The 18,418-nt window shown below is 32.4% G+C and overlaps 3 protein-coding genes across 6 annotated transcripts in view; 2 read left to right on the forward strand and 1 right to left on the reverse strand.

Moving 5' to 3' along the window:
• LOC132717928 (uncharacterized) overlaps nucleotides 1–675 on the forward strand; it is a 39,400-nt gene extending 38,725 nt beyond the window's left edge. Inside the window, exon 24 of the mRNA XM_060701514.1 lies at nucleotides 431–675. Coding sequence (XP_060557497.1) covers nucleotides 431–462 — 32 coding nt within the window. The 3' untranslated portion in view covers nucleotides 463–675. The remainder of the gene's footprint in view (nucleotides 1–430) is intronic.
• Nucleotides 1–18,418, reverse strand: part of LOC132717934 (uncharacterized) — a 317,198-nt gene that overhangs the window by 208,435 nt on the left and 90,345 nt on the right. The gene's annotated exons all lie outside the window — the stretch shown is intronic.
• The window catches only part of LOC132717929 (tubulin polyglutamylase TTLL11-like), a 39,427-nt gene continuing 26,342 nt past the window's right edge, over nucleotides 5,334–18,418 (forward strand). For all 4 annotated transcript variants that reach the window (XM_060701515.1, XM_060701517.1, XM_060701516.1 and 1 more), the window contains exons 1-3: nucleotides 5,334–5,594; nucleotides 14,190–14,292; nucleotides 15,464–16,164. In XM_060701515.1, coding sequence (XP_060557498.1) covers nucleotides 5,367–5,594; nucleotides 14,190–14,292; nucleotides 15,464–16,164 — 1,032 coding nt within the window. In that variant the 5' untranslated portion in view covers nucleotides 5,334–5,366. The remainder of the gene's footprint in view (nucleotides 5,595–14,189; nucleotides 14,293–15,463; nucleotides 16,165–18,418) is intronic.

An 18,418-nucleotide genomic window follows, 5' to 3' on the forward strand; every position in this document is an offset into this window, starting at 1 on the left:
GGCTATGGTGGTGTAGTTGCAAAAACTGACCCAGAATCACTTGTGTTTGGGTTCGAATCTCAACCAGGGATGATGGAACCCTCTATGTGAGGTGTAAGCTTGTTACAGATAGTTGGAAAGTCCTTACTATTATACATGTAACTGATTGTGCATAAAATCAAATACAAATGGTTATCTGTATTCTTTTTCTGGTAATGATAGATGTCTTACTCTCAACCCTGCGATTGTTGGTTCAAGCCCACCTGGGTCACAACCTTGTTTCCTAAAATGAAACCTGTACTGGTTACAAAGCAGCCTCTTCAAGCTTTACTTACAATCAAGCTTAAATAAGTAATGTTTGACATAAAGGTGTTAATGTTCATAGCTTACTTGAATGGTATGAAAAACACGTTTTCTCATTATTATTCCATGTTGTTTATTTTGTTTTCAGGTAATGTAGAGCGTGAATACATGAAGCTGTGATAAAGCATGTACATAAAGTAGTTCTTTGGACATTCTTGAATGTACTGTTAGAATCTTTAAAGCTGTGTGCCAATATATCTGTATGCAGCTGTGTGAACGAACATACGATGCCCTGTGTATCAATATATGCTGAGCTATTGACTGATTTGTTTACACATGGATGCAAACATATGCAGCTGTGTACTAGTAGATAAAAATTTAACATACACTGCAGTGAGTTAACTGTGTAGAAGAAATGCAAGCAGTGACGGACTGACCTGATTAAACTAGGGTTGCCAACACAATTGATTGCCTCCACTCTGTGTAGAAATATATGCAGAGATGTTCATACTTGTATGGCAAATATTAAAAGTTAGTATCGTGAATGCATTGCTGTGGACCATTTTTTATATCCCAGTGTGTAATTATATGCTTACATTATAGACAGAATTTGCAACAGATAAATAGACATCAAGAGATCATTTGTATCAAATTACACAATGACTTACAAATATTAGATGTTGCTGTAAAGTACATTATACATGTTATTAATTCATTCTAGAGACTGAAATTTAATTTTTTACAAATGAGTTACCTACTTAGTAATTATTTTACATTTATTATAGATTAGATATCTTTTCAAATATTTGGAAGCAGACATTTTTTTCTTTTGTAATATGAAAACATATTTCGTTATGACTTTATATGCTTACATTGAAATATCATATTTACTCAAATTTTTACCACTTGGTATTAAAAACAGGTTTAATTATTCTGCTGAAAGGGGTGCTAGGGGCCATTGATGATAATATGCATTATTTTTATACAAGTATATGTGCATGTATATCACTGCCATGCATGAATCATTTAACTAAACTTGCAATTTTCACATATTCTTATTTTGTGTAATTAATCCAATCTATATTTTTTTCAAGAACATGAATGGCCACTGGATAGATGTATAACAGGTTTAACATTCAATCTTATTTTGTCCATTGTAGGTGTTCATTTAAAACTTCACATATATACATGTATTCAAGATCATATTTGTTGGTCACTGTCCAAGACCCATAACTCTAGCAATTGGATTTCATTCAGTTGAACCATACAGCTTTCTGAATAAAATTTATTTAAGAATTTCACATTTAAGAATTTCACATGAAACTTGACACAAATATTCAGAATCATCATTATTATGTCAATACCAAAGACCTAATATTCTGATTATTTATCTGTCAAAAATAAAAATCCAATAAATTATTCCCCTTTGTGAACTTAAAAAATGTACCTACATGACCTTTAACTTAAAGTATTTAAAACACTGAGAAATAGTCAAGTGCACTGGCTATCTAGCAGCATTGGTTGTCCTATATAATTGGGTCCTCAGTTGTCATATATTTTATGTTCTTTCATATGAAATCCATTTATGTTGGTTATAACAGTGTTTAAAAAAATCCATTTAGTACTTCTATAAATTTATTGTTCTATGATATGATAGCTGTAAAATTATCAACTTGCATTTTATGGATATTTTTTATATCAGATTTATTTGTAATTGTACTGTAAGTGAGTTTCAGTTTATAGGCTATGGCCTGGGACATAAAAATAACCCCAATATAAGTCCCATGCTTAATGGCCATAGAAACGTATGTGTTTTGAGGAGACTATGTTTTTAAAATAATAACTTTTTTTTGGTTATATTCTTTTTTATTCTAAAGATATACATGTATATCATATTTGGTGCACAAATAGTTCATGCCAAAACATTTGAGTTATCAACTTTTGTCTTTGAATGGTAGGCCCTAATTTGTGATGTCACAATCATTAAAAAAACCTAAAAATTCATTGTGTTTTTCTGTAGATAATTATATTATATATATTTCTATAATTTTGTTTTACATGTAGAAATCCAATATCAAAATGAAAACAATTTTTTTTGATGAAATTTTTTTTAGGTATTACTTACATTTTATATACATACTGTTAGCTATTTTACCATAATTGCTTTCACAGAAATCCTTTCAATCAATGATATTTTTTTACAAAAATATTCTAAATACAATACTAAATGTATTATGCCCAGACTTCATAATTATTAAAAGAACTACTATTTTTCACCCCATTGTTTTAAGGGTTATATTAAGCTCTAATGTAGGTGTCTTAGGTATCAGTAGAATAATATTTGTTACTCGATTCAAATCCGTGATACAATTAGACATGTGAATAGTGTCTTAATTGGAAAAATAAAAGCAATTTGAAATATCAGATCATTTTGGCGAAACATTTTTTATCATTTAAATTGGCATAACTGATTTAGAAAGTCTATTAAAGGAAATCCTTTTTTTTTTTTGCAAAACTATTTACATAATTATTAAATTGTTTTATCATACAAACATGTACATATGTATATAGATTAAATATTGCATTATATTTGTTACTTTTTTGTACAGAGTAAATATATGTATTTATGGCTTAATTAAAACAGAGTTGGTGATGCAGTCTGGGAACAAATCTCACTGATTGGTTAATTTTAAATTTTCATACAGAATTGACCAATCAGATGCTTAGTTTAGAGACTAGTCTTCATGTTGTGTTTTATAATCATAGGCATTTTCAATTTGCTGGTCAAATTGTTATAAAATACTCAAATGTAAACTTACCTGTATTTTATTTGTTATAAATATATATAAGTGTATTTCTTTTCAAGATATTTACCTTTTCTGTTATCAAATTCATTCTGACATTTACATGTACATGTTATATTATACATAAAGATATAGATATATTTATCTCATCCGATATTCTAAATCCTTTATAAGAAAAATGAAAGCTGGAATGGAACAGATTTTTTGTTAAAAGTTTCCTCAACAGCTTAACTGTTCAGAATTTTAACAAATTTGTCTCTACTTATAGGTTATGTTTTTAAACAAGTTAATAATTGGTTTATTGTATTGTGCTTTATTAGTTTGTCCATCAGATTCTTGAATAAAGCTTTTTTTAAGCTGCTTGTACTAAATAATTGATGAAATATTGAAGTTAATAAGAAATGGTTTAATTAATCCCTGTCCTGCTAAATATCTAAAATGGACTCTTCCATCTTTCAATTTGGACAACACCATTTATCTTTTTAGGGGAAATTTCAAAAGAGATACTGACTAAACAGTGAACAGTGCAGACTATGATCAGATGACCTGAGGCTGATCCTGGTCTTCATAGGTCATATGAGAATAGCCAGTTGGAGCAAGAAGGTAAATGGTTAAAAACAGGGGCCATAACTCTTTCAATAACAAAGTTTTGTTAAATGATCATATTTTTACAATTTATCCCATTATAAAGGGCATTATTAAATGCATTGGTTGTGTTACATTTTATGTCTTTATACTCAAATTTTATATACATGAATAACATGTGTTCATTTGAGAAATAAAATATTTCATGTTAGCCAGTGTTCCTTTGTTCTTGTTATAAAGCTTCTTTCTCACAGTGTTGGTTCTGTTAGTAACATAAGACTATTTGTAGAAAGGCAGGAAGCATGGTAATCATATTGGTCCCACACATGTAAAAGAGTTGGTTACAGATACATGGCTTGTCATTAAGAAATTTTTAGAAGGCTTCAATTTAATTTGAGGAGGCCAGAGCAAGAGACTTTGAAATTTGAAGGGGGAGGGGAGGTAAGAAAAATTTTGAAGAAAAAAAAAACGGTGACATTTGTGTGATTTTAGGTATGATTAAATGTCTTTAAAATGTGTTGTTTGGATGCAATGTTTGATAACAAACAAGCAGAAATTACAGAAAAATAGAAACTGGTGCTTTATCCAAGTCATTTCTTGACACACTCAGATAGACTTATACCTGAGTAGACTTATACCTGACTAGACTTATACCCGAGTAGATTAATACCTGAGTAGACTTATACATGAGTAGACTTATACCCGAGCAGATTAATACCTGAGTAGACTTATACATGAATAGACTTATACCCGAGTAGATTAATACCTGAGTAGACTTATACCTGAGTAGATTTGTTCCTGAGTAGACTTATACATGAGTAGATTTGTACCTGAGTAGATTTATACCTGAGTAGATTTATACCTGAGTAGACTTTGACCAGAGTAGATTTGTACCTGAGTAGACTTATACCTGAATAGACTTATACATGAGTAGACTTATACCTGAGTAGATTTATACCTGAGTAGATTTATACCTGAGTAGACTTTGACCAGAGTAGATTTGTACCTGAGTAGACTTATACCTGAGTAGACTTTGACCTGAGTACACTTATACTTCAGAATAGACTTATACCAGAGTAGAAAAAATATGCCTTGAAATATGTGTTCTTCGAAAGATTTATATCTGGGTAGGTTTGCATTGTGAAAGAAATATACCAGGAAATACTTTTACCTTGGGACCTGATTGTTTTCAATGATCAGACATAACCATATTCATGTATTGGTCAAGGGAAGAAACCGCTGTGAGAAGTTTGGCAATGTTTTTACCTAGTAGTCTCCCCTATTAAATGTATTGAGTGGTACGGATACGAGAATTTAGCATGATCTAAGGGCGATAACTCAAGATTTTTTCCATGTGGTGGCGCTTCATTTGTTGATATGTTGCGAAGAATGGCGGAGTCTAAACGTCTTCGCATGTGTTATAAACTTTAAGCTTGAAAATGGAAATGTTATGTGTTCTGTCAACAGATTATGGATGAGTGATTATAATCTTGATGGGGTCTTTTAAAGAATCTGTATCAAGTGATAAGTAAAATCGAATGTTTTTCCGAAGTAAAATTGTTTTCTTTATGTTTCAATTCTTTTTGTGATGATTCAATTCATGACCATGAAAAATTTATGAAGCATATGGTTGTAAATATACTTTAAAATTCCATAATGAGTCATATGGTTGTAAATATACTTTAAAATTCCATAATGAGTGCAACAAAAAATAAGAGAAATATCGAACTTTATAAAGGTGTCGATTTTAGGAGAGAACTCACTTTTCGTGAGAAAAAGGTGGCAGAAATTAAACGTGAAAAAATGAAGATCTTAGCTGATGTCAAACCAGTGCCAAAATACATGATAACGGTTGATCTTTCCCATGCTAGGGGGAACCTAGATGCTTTACGGATGTGTTTGTCAGAATTGGAATGGAAACAAGTAATACTTATTTTTGGAATCACATAAAAAGTCAATATTTTTTTATCGGTAAAGGCTCAATTTTATCAGCACAAGTCAACTTGAAACATGTCAACTCGGTACTCTAAAAAAAAACCCTATTAGGATCTAGATTGTTAAATTAATAGACTTTTCAGGATTATATTGTAAAAATTGTTCAGAGTTACAATCACTAAAAATAGAAATGGAAAATGTTGGCAGGGTATCGGTTGAATGGTAATGTAACGATTCGCCACACTAACGATTCGCCACATAACGATTCGACACAGAGTATTAACGATTCGCCACAGTTAAATAACGATTCGCCACGTGTTCAAATACGAACTTTTTCACACCTGTTTTCAAACTGTTGATGGAAAACATTTTTCCATTCTATATTTCATTTGTTAATTATATAAATTAATTATACTAAAAACAGCTTTTATTGAATAAAAACACATAAAAACCAAATATTTTTCACCAAAATTACATTACACATTGTAGATAAGCTAAACTTCGTTATTTATATAAACTGGAAAATTATACGAAAAACAGCTTTTATTGAATAGGCTAAAGACAAATGATAACAAACATATTTTATTACAAAATTTACATACACAGTGTAAATATGTTAACATTTTTTAAAACTTTAACCTGGAAAAGAATACTAAATCAACTGAATAGAAACACATAAAAACATAATTATTTTATTACCAAAATTACAAAAACTTTGTAATTTCTATAGCCAGATTTTTTTTTACAAAAATAGCTTGTTTTTATAATATCTTTTTTTTATTATTATCTCAACATTTTTTATTTCCAAAATAACATAACACATTATTCACAAAACAAAGTGACAAAAACTACATGTAATTGTGAGGGAACTCTTATGCACAGTTGTTCACATTGTCAGAGAATTAAAGGATTATTTCGGCGTCAATTAAATATTTCTACAACAATCCTAAGATAATTGTTTAAACTAAAGGTGTGACAAATGTTTTAGATATGCGTTCTTTAATCAATTTTCGTAATGAACACATGTTTTTGCAATACCCATTTTTTTATAAATATTTGACATATATATAATATATCATATATGTAAATATATATATAAATATAAATATTAATTGACATATATGTTTACAATTAATTCAATATTTATTTCAACATATAATTACTTTCTTATAAATGTACGCATGTTACAATAATGTTACTTTGATCACAGACACTTGGGGTTTGGAGCTCAAAACACCTTTAAAATCCAAATAAAATGCATATTTGTCAATCCTAGCACATGTACTGATCATATATATCAAACAAACTTAATATAAGCCGTTTTGAAAAAAAATCATATTTCAACATCTATATGTATTATAGATGTTGAAATATGATTTTTTTTTCAAAACGGCCTATATTAAGTTATTTTGATATATACATAAACAATATCAAGGTATAGGCAAAACATACATACCATAAAATTCCTAATAAACGCCCCTCCCCTAATAAAGGCCCCCCAGGCCTTTTGATAGGGAAAACAATCTACTCATCAGTGCTGAACTCATAATTAAAGCCATAATTTTATTCAAATCATTCAGAATCCATAGTATTTTATAGTAAACACAAATATGTATAATATGAACTTTAAAACCTTAACATTTTAATGTCATTACCAACACTTGCTAACACTAAATGTATTTACAGTGATTTTTTTATTTAGGAAAAACTGTGTTGTAATAATACGCTGCCCCCCTTTTGGAAAATGTTTAGCCCCCGGGGGCGTTCATTAGGAATTTTACGGTATTTAATAAATTGTTAGCCCAACTAATTGTACTATGCATTAAAATGGGCAATATCTCCCCTGTGAAGCCCTCTGAAGTGAGATTCTGACCCAGAAGAAGAACATCTTGGAATCTTAGTAGCTTTGGCAATAAATTGCAAATTCTTTCTTCCTCTACAAATTCACATACTTTCATCAATAAAACTTTTAAATATCCATTAAATATCCATTAGAATAAATGTGAAAATATTAAACAAGAAAGTAATGATGAAAATGTAAAAAGTTATAAAGGTATTAGTGTAATCATTACCAGTAATATAATTATTATTATGGGCTGAGTTCACCTGTGCGGAGGTGACTCAGGGCCGAGTTAGTTTTAGTGCCAAGTTGATCCAATTCTTTTTGATCAGCCTAATTCATTTCATTTTCAGAAATATTTATAAGTTTTATCCTGGTAGTCCTATCTACCGGGAATGTAGGTAGTACCAGCAGGACACATATTGCCATATAACCACGACAGCACACCTGAACTGGGCCACAATCTGTACATGATTTATCCTTGAATGCTGTGTTGTCGACATACTTAATTAAACATTTCCATTTCGACTGTGTTGAGCTTGAATTTAAACATTTTTATTTTGTGTTCAAAGTAAACAAATTTACCTTTAAACAATAAACATTCCATTTTTTTTTGGGTAAAACTAAGTCAAAAGTGTCTAAATTCAATATACTGTATTCCTAGAAATGTTCGCGGATACAATATTTCGCATTTTTCACAAAGTCGGCATTTTCGCGGAGACAAACTTTCGCGGATATGTACTAACCGCGAATTCCGCGAATATTAAGTCGCTACGGCCTAAATTACAGTTTTTGGATGTTACGTTTTTGATGCATGACCTTGCCTGGTGGGTGCTTTAATTATTAACCAGGTTTTCAATTTTGAAAATCCTGGTTATTAGATTGGGGTATGGCGGGCGGATGGGCGGCTGGGCGGATGGGCGGGCGGGCGTCAAACGAAATTGTGTCCGCTCTGTAACTCTTCAACCCTTTGAAGAATTTTGATGAAACTTCAGACAAATGTTTACCACATCAAGATGACGTGCAGAACGCATGTTCCGCATGGCTGGCTCCAAGGTCAAGGTCACAGTGACATTAACATTGAAAATCCTGTCCGCTCTGTAACTCTTCAACCCTTTGAAGAATTTTGATGAAACTTCAGACAAATGTTTACCACATCAAGATGACGTGCAGAACGCATGTTCCGCATGGCTGGCTCCAAGGTCAAGGTCACAGTGACATTAACATTGAAAATCCTGTCCGCTCTGTAACTCTTCAACCCTTTGAAGAATTTTGATGAAACTTCAGACAAATGTTTACCACATCAAGATGACGTGCAGAACGCATGTTCCGCATGGCTGGCTCCAAGGTCAAGGTCACAGTGACATTAACATTGAAAATCCTGTCCGCTCTGTAACTCTTCAACCCTTTGAAGAATTTTGATGAAACTTCAGACAAATGTTTACCACATCAAGATGACGTGCAGAACGCATGTTCCGCATGGCTGGCTCCAAGGTCAAGGTCACAGTGACATTAACATTGAAAATCCTGTCCGCTCTGTAACTCTTCAACCCTTTGAAGAATTTTGATGAAACTTCAGACAAATGTTTACCACATCAAGATGACGTGCAGAACGCATGTTCCGCATGGCTGGCTCCAAGGTCAAGGTCACAGTGACATTAACATTGAAAATCCTGTTTACATGATTTTAACTTGATTTGGCAGTCAAAGGTCATATCATCTTTGGAGGTAATTTAAAAAAGATATGATATATTATTTCATGTCTACTTTGTAACTTGTTTTTCATTATACAGAAATATCAATATAATTATAGTGAACAAATTCTTCTGTGCTGAACTCGTCCTACATTTCTCAACGGATTTTGTTCAAACTTTCACAGAAGCTTTGTCATCAAGCACCCTGGCACATATTGTCGGGGTTTTGTGATTGGATAGTTTTTGACCTAATTATGGCCCTTTGTTTTTTTCCTTATACATAATATTATAGTGAACACTTCTTCAGTGGCAATTCCTCCTACATTATTCATGTTTTACATTGCACATAGTTACATTGTTTGTTGCTTGTATTTGTATTTCAAATACAACATATTTATCTACAATGGTGATAATTGAAAACCTGGTTTCATGGCATTGCCATGTTTCTTGTTTTATTTCAAGTCAGCCCTAAAGCGCAACGTTACTCGATACATTTTCATCTATTGACTACTCGAACAAGGACGGTTGTTCCGTCAACACTTTCATATTTCCTTACCTTTTTCATTATGTTATTAAGTAAGATTTAGTCAGACCAGTTAGCTTTTATTCTCATTTGAATAATAACTGACTCTATCTCCAAAATGTAGATACGTATTTTTTTACACATTATCGGACTGTACATCGCTTTCATTTAACAACATAACAGCTGTTTATCAATGTAGCACTTGATCGCTATTGTACTTTTAACAAAGGATTACACCTACTCCAAGCAAATGAAATCCAAGTCATTCAATGTTCGCAAACTGTAAATGCGTTTGTCAACGCCGTGACTAGCAAATAACGTCAATAAGCATGTTAATTACTAATAATTGATATTTTCTTTTTCAACGTGAAAACTAGTATCAATAACATACATAAATAATTCTTTACACGTTTCTCTTAAACCTGTGTTTATATGTTGTTTTGTGTAAGTAGATTATAATAAATATTCTGCACTTTTTATGTTATATTTTGTTGAAGCTAGAAATGTTCGCGGATTTGTTATAAGTGACATATTCGCGGCTATAAAGATTCGCGGAATCATGCCTACCGCGAAAACCGCTAACTTAAAATGCGCCAAATCTTTTCTAGGAATACAGTACTCCTAACTAGATTCATTAAATTAAAATTAGAAAACCTCATTTTGGTGTAAAATGTAATATTTTCCATCAAATTCATTATTAAACTGGTGAACAGCCAAAATTGTATCAACAGAAGTTACACATTATAATAATTATACATCAAAATCTGCAGAATTATTTAAAACCCTAATTTATTTTGTCGACATTCCAGATAATAGAAATATTTTGATGTTTAAGATTTATAATAGATTCTGTGTCAGACTTAGTTATTTTGAAAAAGATGTATTATGCACTTTCACTTGGAATGTAAATAATTTTATTATTTTATTTTTAATACACAACATGCGCTAATAAGATGGCCACAACCCTGCATATTAATGCATTTTGAAACCATTTTCAGGATTTGAACTGTTGTACCTTAAGACAGGCCTCGACATTAGCGGTGGTCCGTTGGTCCGAGACCACCTGATTTTGGTAAGGACCACCTAATTTTAAAAGCCGCTGGTCCGTTGGACCACTTGAATTTTCTGGTTGGTGCAGACTCATTTGGGAGAATGGTGATTTGGTCAAAAACATGTTACAAACATTTTCTTTAAAATCATTTGTCCGATGTACATGTATATGGTTCATTAATTATCTGATTAGTTAAAGAAGTTCTTAAGTCATCTATAACTTTCATTTTAAATCGCTAAAATTTGGTTTATGCAAGTTAAAAGAGTTTAGACTTTGTGATATCAATTAACACCCCAGTTACACAGAGCCATCGGTGATTGATCGGTAGTTTTTTTAGACAAATTACTGAGTGAACCGATGACAACGTATTTAACACCGATATCACCTATTGATCACCTGTTTTCCACCTATCAACTGCTATTGGGGAAAGATAAGTTTCATCGGTGAAAAATTACCGATTGGGATTTTTAAACACGTTTAAAATTCTCGATCGGTGAAAATATTTTAAAAATAACCGACGGCAACCTATATCACGAGATATGCAAGCTCTTAATCACCGATATCGCCGATCGGACAAAGATAACCAAATATGAATCACCGGCCATATCTGACGGAAAGTGTTTAACCACTGATGACTAGCTATCAAACACCGATCAATCAGCGTTACGCCCGATTTAGCTCCGATTTACAAAAGATAAAAAACCAAAAGTATTTCAGCATTTAATCATCGACCCATTCCCGTTTGAGTTTGCTTTCTGTCACCGATGGCCGTTTACACAGAAAACCAGAAATAAAATCACGCATGACAACCGATCATAACAGCGAGTAAATTTAAAATTAAATGACCGATTGGGGACCGACCGTCTGTGTAACTGGGCCCTAAGGTACAAAATTCATTCAAATGATGCTAATAATTATGCATCGTTGGATACCTACGGTGGAACCAGTAACATTTATGTTATATTACGTGTTAATTAACCGTGGGCATCCGACGATGGTAATTATGATATTGTATGGGATATAAGATAAACTTAAAATTTCATATACTTAAATAATGGCAGCAAACAAAAGGAACTGGAAAAATACATCTAGTAATTCTTTGCTACTTATCTTTATTTTAACTGTTTAACGATAGAGATCCATTTCCTCTAGAGTTAAAATTACTTTAAAAGGTTAAAAATACTCAATGACATGTTAAAAATAAATATCAACCAACAAGCAACAGGGAGGTAAAAAATAGGTATTATACATCTGTGAGAAAAATAAGCTTAACTATAGTTATATATAACATTAGTTTTATTTTTTTATCCTCTAGCTATTTCCTTGTTTTAAGATAATTTATTAGTTTTATCAAAAATGTTAATCTATAAAAGATACATGTAATTATCATAATTAAAGAACATAAATAAGAGCCCTGTTGTGTATTTTTGAATGACATATAAAAAACCAAATAACTTTATGATAAAATACCTACTAACTTGCTCTCCTTTATTTCTGATTAGATAAAAATATATATCTAAAATATCTGTTTTCTTAAGGTTAATGATACATCTTTGTCATCAATTTTAAACATATTTTTTTCTAATTTTGCAGTAAAATGACATAATAATAATTGACCACCTGACTCCTGGAAGGACCACCTTAATTTCAAATCTAGTGGTCCGGCTAACCACCTGCTAAAAAAGTTAGTGTCGAGGCCTGCCTTAAGAGTAAGACAATAGTACTACTACCACTCTAATCTTAAAATTTGTCTTTCTTTCAATATAGTGTTGTCTTGATTTTGACCTGTAGGTATTGATTACTCATTCCCAATAGGCAGTGATTTTCTTTTGTTTTAACACATTAAGTGAAAGAATATTGTTAAAGTTTTTTTTTCCATAATTTGAATTACCCTTTTCACTTGATATTGAGATCAGAGATTTGACAGTAATTTGATATGTTCTGTTTTGGTCTGTCAGTTTTAGAGTATTTATGAATTAAAATATGAATTGACTTGAAATGGGTAACTCTAGCTAGCTAGCTACTGTTAGGGTATTTAAAGGCCCACAATGCCTCAGAAATCACACCATTTTTAATACTCAAAAACTTTTTACTTTTGCTATCTTAATGTTACATGTTCCAATAATTTTCTCATTTGGCACATAGTTGAACTATCTTTTGCTAAATCTTCTGCTTTGTTGGCAATTGCTATTACTATATTTGGAAGGTTAATGTTTTGTATGGAAGTTAAAATACTACTTTGTTTACCTTTATCATTTTATGGCCCATATTGCTGCACATTTAGTGCTTATTTCCTCAGTTGTTAGACATCTTTTATGCTCTGAATCCATTATTTAAACTTTATTAAACACATGCTTGACATTTCAAGAAAAAATATGGATTTCTGAGGCATATTGTGCCTTTTAGCTTTAAGTTTCAAGCATTTTGTTAGTTGGTATTCTGTAGATCCTTCAGATAACAGGTACCTCTAATAGTTTGAAAGAATGACGTTTGTAAATTTCATCATAAACAGATGGGCATGCACAAAATTCTCACGTAACCAATGAAAATTTAAGTGTTCTATGATGAGGTATCAAATAATTCTTTATAAATTCTTTTTGGTTTACAGTAACAGGTTGTTTTCTGGTAGAAGTTGTGTACAGAACAGTGTACAAAATAATTTTTTATTGTGATTTCTAGGAGAGTTAAAGGTAGTAAAAAAAACAACACACATGTACCTTAATGTTAATTATGTATGAAAATAATGTCCTATTATCAGTGCCAAACTTCTTCCTAAAGATTGTTTTAAGATTGAGGGTATGATAAGTTTGACAATTAAAGATCTTAATCACATTTGGACAGTACAATATACTTTGTTGTAGCTAAATGTAGAATAGTTGTACTCCAAAAGATCCATCGTATTGTAAAACAGTAGATAATCAAATTACTACGTACTAAAATTTATAATGGGCTAATTAGCTTTTTTATGACATTGAAAACATTTGATGTTTGTTATAATTTAACACACTTAAAAATATTGAAATAAAGATGTTTGTATAGCCTTGATATAGAACTGTTTGCATTGTTTAAAACTTTGAAAATGTTATGTATTATAATCACTTGACTACATAAGAGAAACATTGCATTTTAACAAAACTAAATCCAGTTTCAATAGAATTTCCCATTATTTAAAATTTTGGAAAATTTCACAAATGACTTATTTTCAAAAGTTTTCTAATTTTAAAAGTGCAAAAATATGTTTGATATTTACATGTTCATTTCACTTTTGAATACCTAGTTGTACATATTACTCAGATGTTCTATAGATTAGGCATATAGATGTGGCTAACAGTATGATTTAAAGCCATTATTGAACAAGTAATTTTTTTTGCATTTTCACTACCACCAAAGTTCATTCTGTTATGTCACAATGTTTTGCTTTTCAGTTGATGCATGCACAACCATATTTTACAAGGTTGTTTTTATATTTTCATAGTACCCATTTGGAAGAAAAGACCAGCACTGTGACATACACTGGCAGTGCCAGAACTTTGAGCAGAACCCTGACCTGTATGGCGGTAAAGTTAACAAGTTCCCAGGTATAGTTCAACATCACATGATGTACAATCATTGTCAATGTGTAGATAAATGAGCCGCGTCACAACAAAAACAACATAATGCGTTTGTAACCAGCATGGATCCAGACCAGCCTGCGCATACGCACAGTCTCAGTCTGATCAGGATCCATGCTGTTCGCCTACAAACTCTATAACAAGTAGAGAAACTGATAGCGAACAGCATGGATCCTGATCAGACTGCGTGGATGCGCAGGCTGGTCTGGATCCATGCTGGTCGCAAACCTATTATGTTGGTTTTGTCGTGAAGCGGCTCATAAGATTTCCCCATAGAAATGATATAAATGCAGTCTCTTTGTATATCATTTTTCATTGAATAAGCAGAAAGCAGTTTTGAGCTACAACATTGATGTAATCATTTTATGTTCTTAAAGACCCATTTATAATGCCTTAGAAATGCTATCATTTTTATTTTCAAAAACCTTTTTATTTTTGGTATAGTATCTAAATACACTTTTCCAGAAACATACTTATTTGCCTTATAACATGAACTACCTTTTGCTTCTTTTGCTCTATTGTCAATTGGTATAATTATAATGAATTTGTATTTTGTATTGAAGTCAAAATACTACTTTGTTTACATTTTGCTACCTTTATATTAACACATAACTGCCTGGTCAGTCAGATACATGTACTTTCTTCAGTTGTTCAACTCATTTGATCTCTTAATTTACAATATTTGGGTAAAGGTGTACAAAAATAGTTGTAAAATGGTGGTTTTGAAGTGTGTATCAGAATAGATTATTTGTCTATTTATAAACTTTTGGATTAATTAATATTGAGTTAAGCCTAATACATACACGAAGTATTTCTTATTATTATATATTTGACTTCTATATTGAATAAGGTGACAAAACTATGAAAGCCTTGTCTGTAACTGTAAAACGGATATAACACATTTGCCAAAGTTGTCAAATTGAATGATTTTAATATCAATTTATTTAGTGATCATTTCAGGTTTTAAACAAGTTTTTCTTTAAAGAATTTCATTTTACAAAGATAATAAAAAACTTTATGAACGTTATTCTTATTTAACAAAGACAGGCATAAAAATGTTCTAATAATTACATGATTTTAGTATTGTTGGCATATAATAAACAAATCTAAGACATTTGTTCATGTTATCTATTTGTAGGTATAAGCTGTATTTGCAGTAAGAACAATTTGTTTCGGGTCCTAGATCAGATGCGTGCCTTGTACCCGGATGACTATGACTTTTATCCGAGGACCTGGTACCTTCCGGAACAACTTCAACAATTAGCTCATGATATACGCAAAATGAATGAAAAACGTGTCAAACCACGTCCCACATTTATCGTGAAACCAGACACTGGCTCTCAGGGAGAAGGTATTTACCTTATACGCGATGTTCAGGATTATTTAGTCAACAACGGTCGAGCGAATGTTTGTCAAGAGTACCTCAGTGATGTGTTCCTTATTGACAAATTCAAATTTGACCTCAGGGTGTACGCGGTTCTTAAATCTGTTGATCCGTTAGAACTCTACATCTGCAAGGAAGGTCTAGCAAGATTTTCGACAGTTCCATACGAAAGTCCAACAAGTCGAAATATACACGAAACATTTATGCATTTAACTAATTATTCACTGAATAAAAAGAGTACGTCATTTAATCGTTCTGATCGAGATGATGAAGGTAGTAAAAGAACGTTAACAAGTGTGTTCAGTAGAATGCAAAGACACGGCTATAATACGGACAAAATTTGGAAGAGGATCGAGCATATAATCGTCAAAACTATGATTGCAATTATTCCGGACATGAAGATAGAGATGCTGGCTGCGTTACCACCAAATAAACCAGGGCCAACATGCTTCCAGGTAAGATTTCCGACTTGTAGGGGTCAGCTATATTTTACCTGCTGGGGGTCTTAGTAAAATGAAGCTGCAGGCGGCCAGGCATTATCTCCCTTATGAAAAAAGTTTTCATATTTATGCATATCAGTTTATTTTTACTCCAATAAGTGTGTTAATCTTAAAAGGTTTTATAATAATTAGCTTGGAATTTGGTGTTACCCATAAGCGCATTTCATTTTTTTTTTCAGTGTCATTTAGACAAAGTATAAGTCTGCCCTGTTACTATAAGTTTGATTTGAATATGTAGAGATACGGACGAAGGGTTTACTGAAAAAAAAACAGGGTTTTAACTTGAACATGTTTGTTTATATGTAGTCCGCTTTCAAGCCACAAAAACATTTTATACATGTTGTAAATGAAAGCTTACTTGTTGAAACCTGTAAAATGAGCTGTTTACAGGGTATAAATCTATATCTAATGAAATATTTTTATAAAATTTATTGGTTCCATTATTATATGGTTGAGTCCCGAAAAAAGTTGTAACATATAGAATGTCTCTGTTATTTAAAACACATGAATAATGTACGTAAACAGAATAAAAATTTTGTTCCGGAACAAAATATTATTTTGCTATTTTTAGTAGGGTTTTATCCGTTTAGCAATGACTTTGTGCATGTGCCACTCACTTTAACCCTTTACCACATATATACGCGAAACAACGCACTTTCGACCCCCCCCCCCCCCTTTTTTAGGCCTCAAATAGTGAAAGTATGTCCTATTTGGGCCCCAAACACATGTTTTCGTTTGAGAAATGTTGCTAAAAAAAATGAGCACTTTTTCGGCGCCGCCCCCCATCCAAAAGATACATTAGGGGGTTGCCAGAAGGGGGATGTGTCCCCTTCTGTTAGGGGGGTTTGAAGGGGGGCGGAGTCCCCCTCATCGCCAAGAAAATTTTGGACTTGTGAGAGGCTAAAAATGACCCCAGGTCGATTATAATGTAATGTGTAACCAACGCTGAAAAGCCTTTGACTCTATCTCAATCCCTTGAGAAGTTGCAGCACTTTGAAAGAAATTTTGATGGAAAAAATCGAGGCAAAATAGTGATTTTGGCAATTTTGAGATGTCCCCTCGTTGCCATGGTTACAGGAAATTTAAGACTGAGCATGTTGTTACAAAGGCAGTGGTCCAGTCAACATTTGTGCCAAGTTTGATTAGTATTGAAGCATTTTTCATAGTTTCATAGCAGTTTAAACTTGTAACAGGAGGCTTTTCAGTGAAAACGGCCATTTTTCACAATAATTATCCTCATGGGGGAAAGGGTTAACTAAAAAAATTATAAATGTTACAAAACAGCAATTTTTCACCAAAGTTAGGTGAAAGACCACATGTTAACATGGAAAAACTAGTTTTAAGGTGATTCCAAAGTTTTTCATCATTTTTAGCTCGACTATTCGATAAGAATAAGTAGAGCTATTGTAGTCACCCGAGCGTCGGCGTCGGTGTCGGCGTCGGCGTAACCACTTATGTTAAAGTTTTTGTAATAGTTCAAATATTTTCAAAGTCCATTGACATATGGCTTTGAAACTTTGCACACTTGTTCACCATCATGACCCCAACCTGTAGACAGGAGGAGGTAACTCTATCAAGCATTTTCACAGAATTATGCCCCTTTTTCGACTTAGAATTTACGTTAAAGTTTTTGTAATAGTTTAAATATTTTCAAAGTCCATTGACATATGGCTTTGAAACTTTGCACACTTGTTCACCATCATAACTCCAACCTGTAGACAGGAGGAGGTAACTGTACCAAGCATTTTGACAGAATTATTCCCCTTTTTCGACTTAGAATTTACGTTAAAGTTTTTGTAATAGTTCAAATATTTTCAAAGTCCATTGACATATGGCTTTGAAACTTTGCACACTTGTTCACCCTCATGACCCCAACCTGTAAACAGGTAGAGGTAACTGTATCAAGCATTTTTTTTACTATCAAGCACTAAGAATAGTCGAGCGTTGCTGTCCTACCGACAGCTCTGGTTTGTTAACCCTTTACCACATATATACGCGAAACAACGCACTTTCGACCCCCCCCCCTTTTTTTAGGCCTCAAATAGTGAAAGTATGTCCTATTTGGGCCCCAAACACATGTTTTAGTTTGAGAAATGTTGCTAAAAAAAATGAGCACTTTTTCGGCGCCGCCCCCATCCAAAAGATACATTAGGGGGTTGCCAGAAGGGGGATGTGTCCCCTTCTGTTAGGGGGGTTTGAAGGGGGGCGG

This window comes from Ruditapes philippinarum, unplaced genomic scaffold (genome assembly GCF_026571515.1).
Source record: "Ruditapes philippinarum isolate M1 unplaced genomic scaffold, ASM2657151v2 ctg357_1_1_1_1, whole genome shotgun sequence".
NCBI classification, from domain to species: Eukaryota; Metazoa; Mollusca; class Bivalvia; order Venerida; family Veneridae; genus Ruditapes; species Ruditapes philippinarum.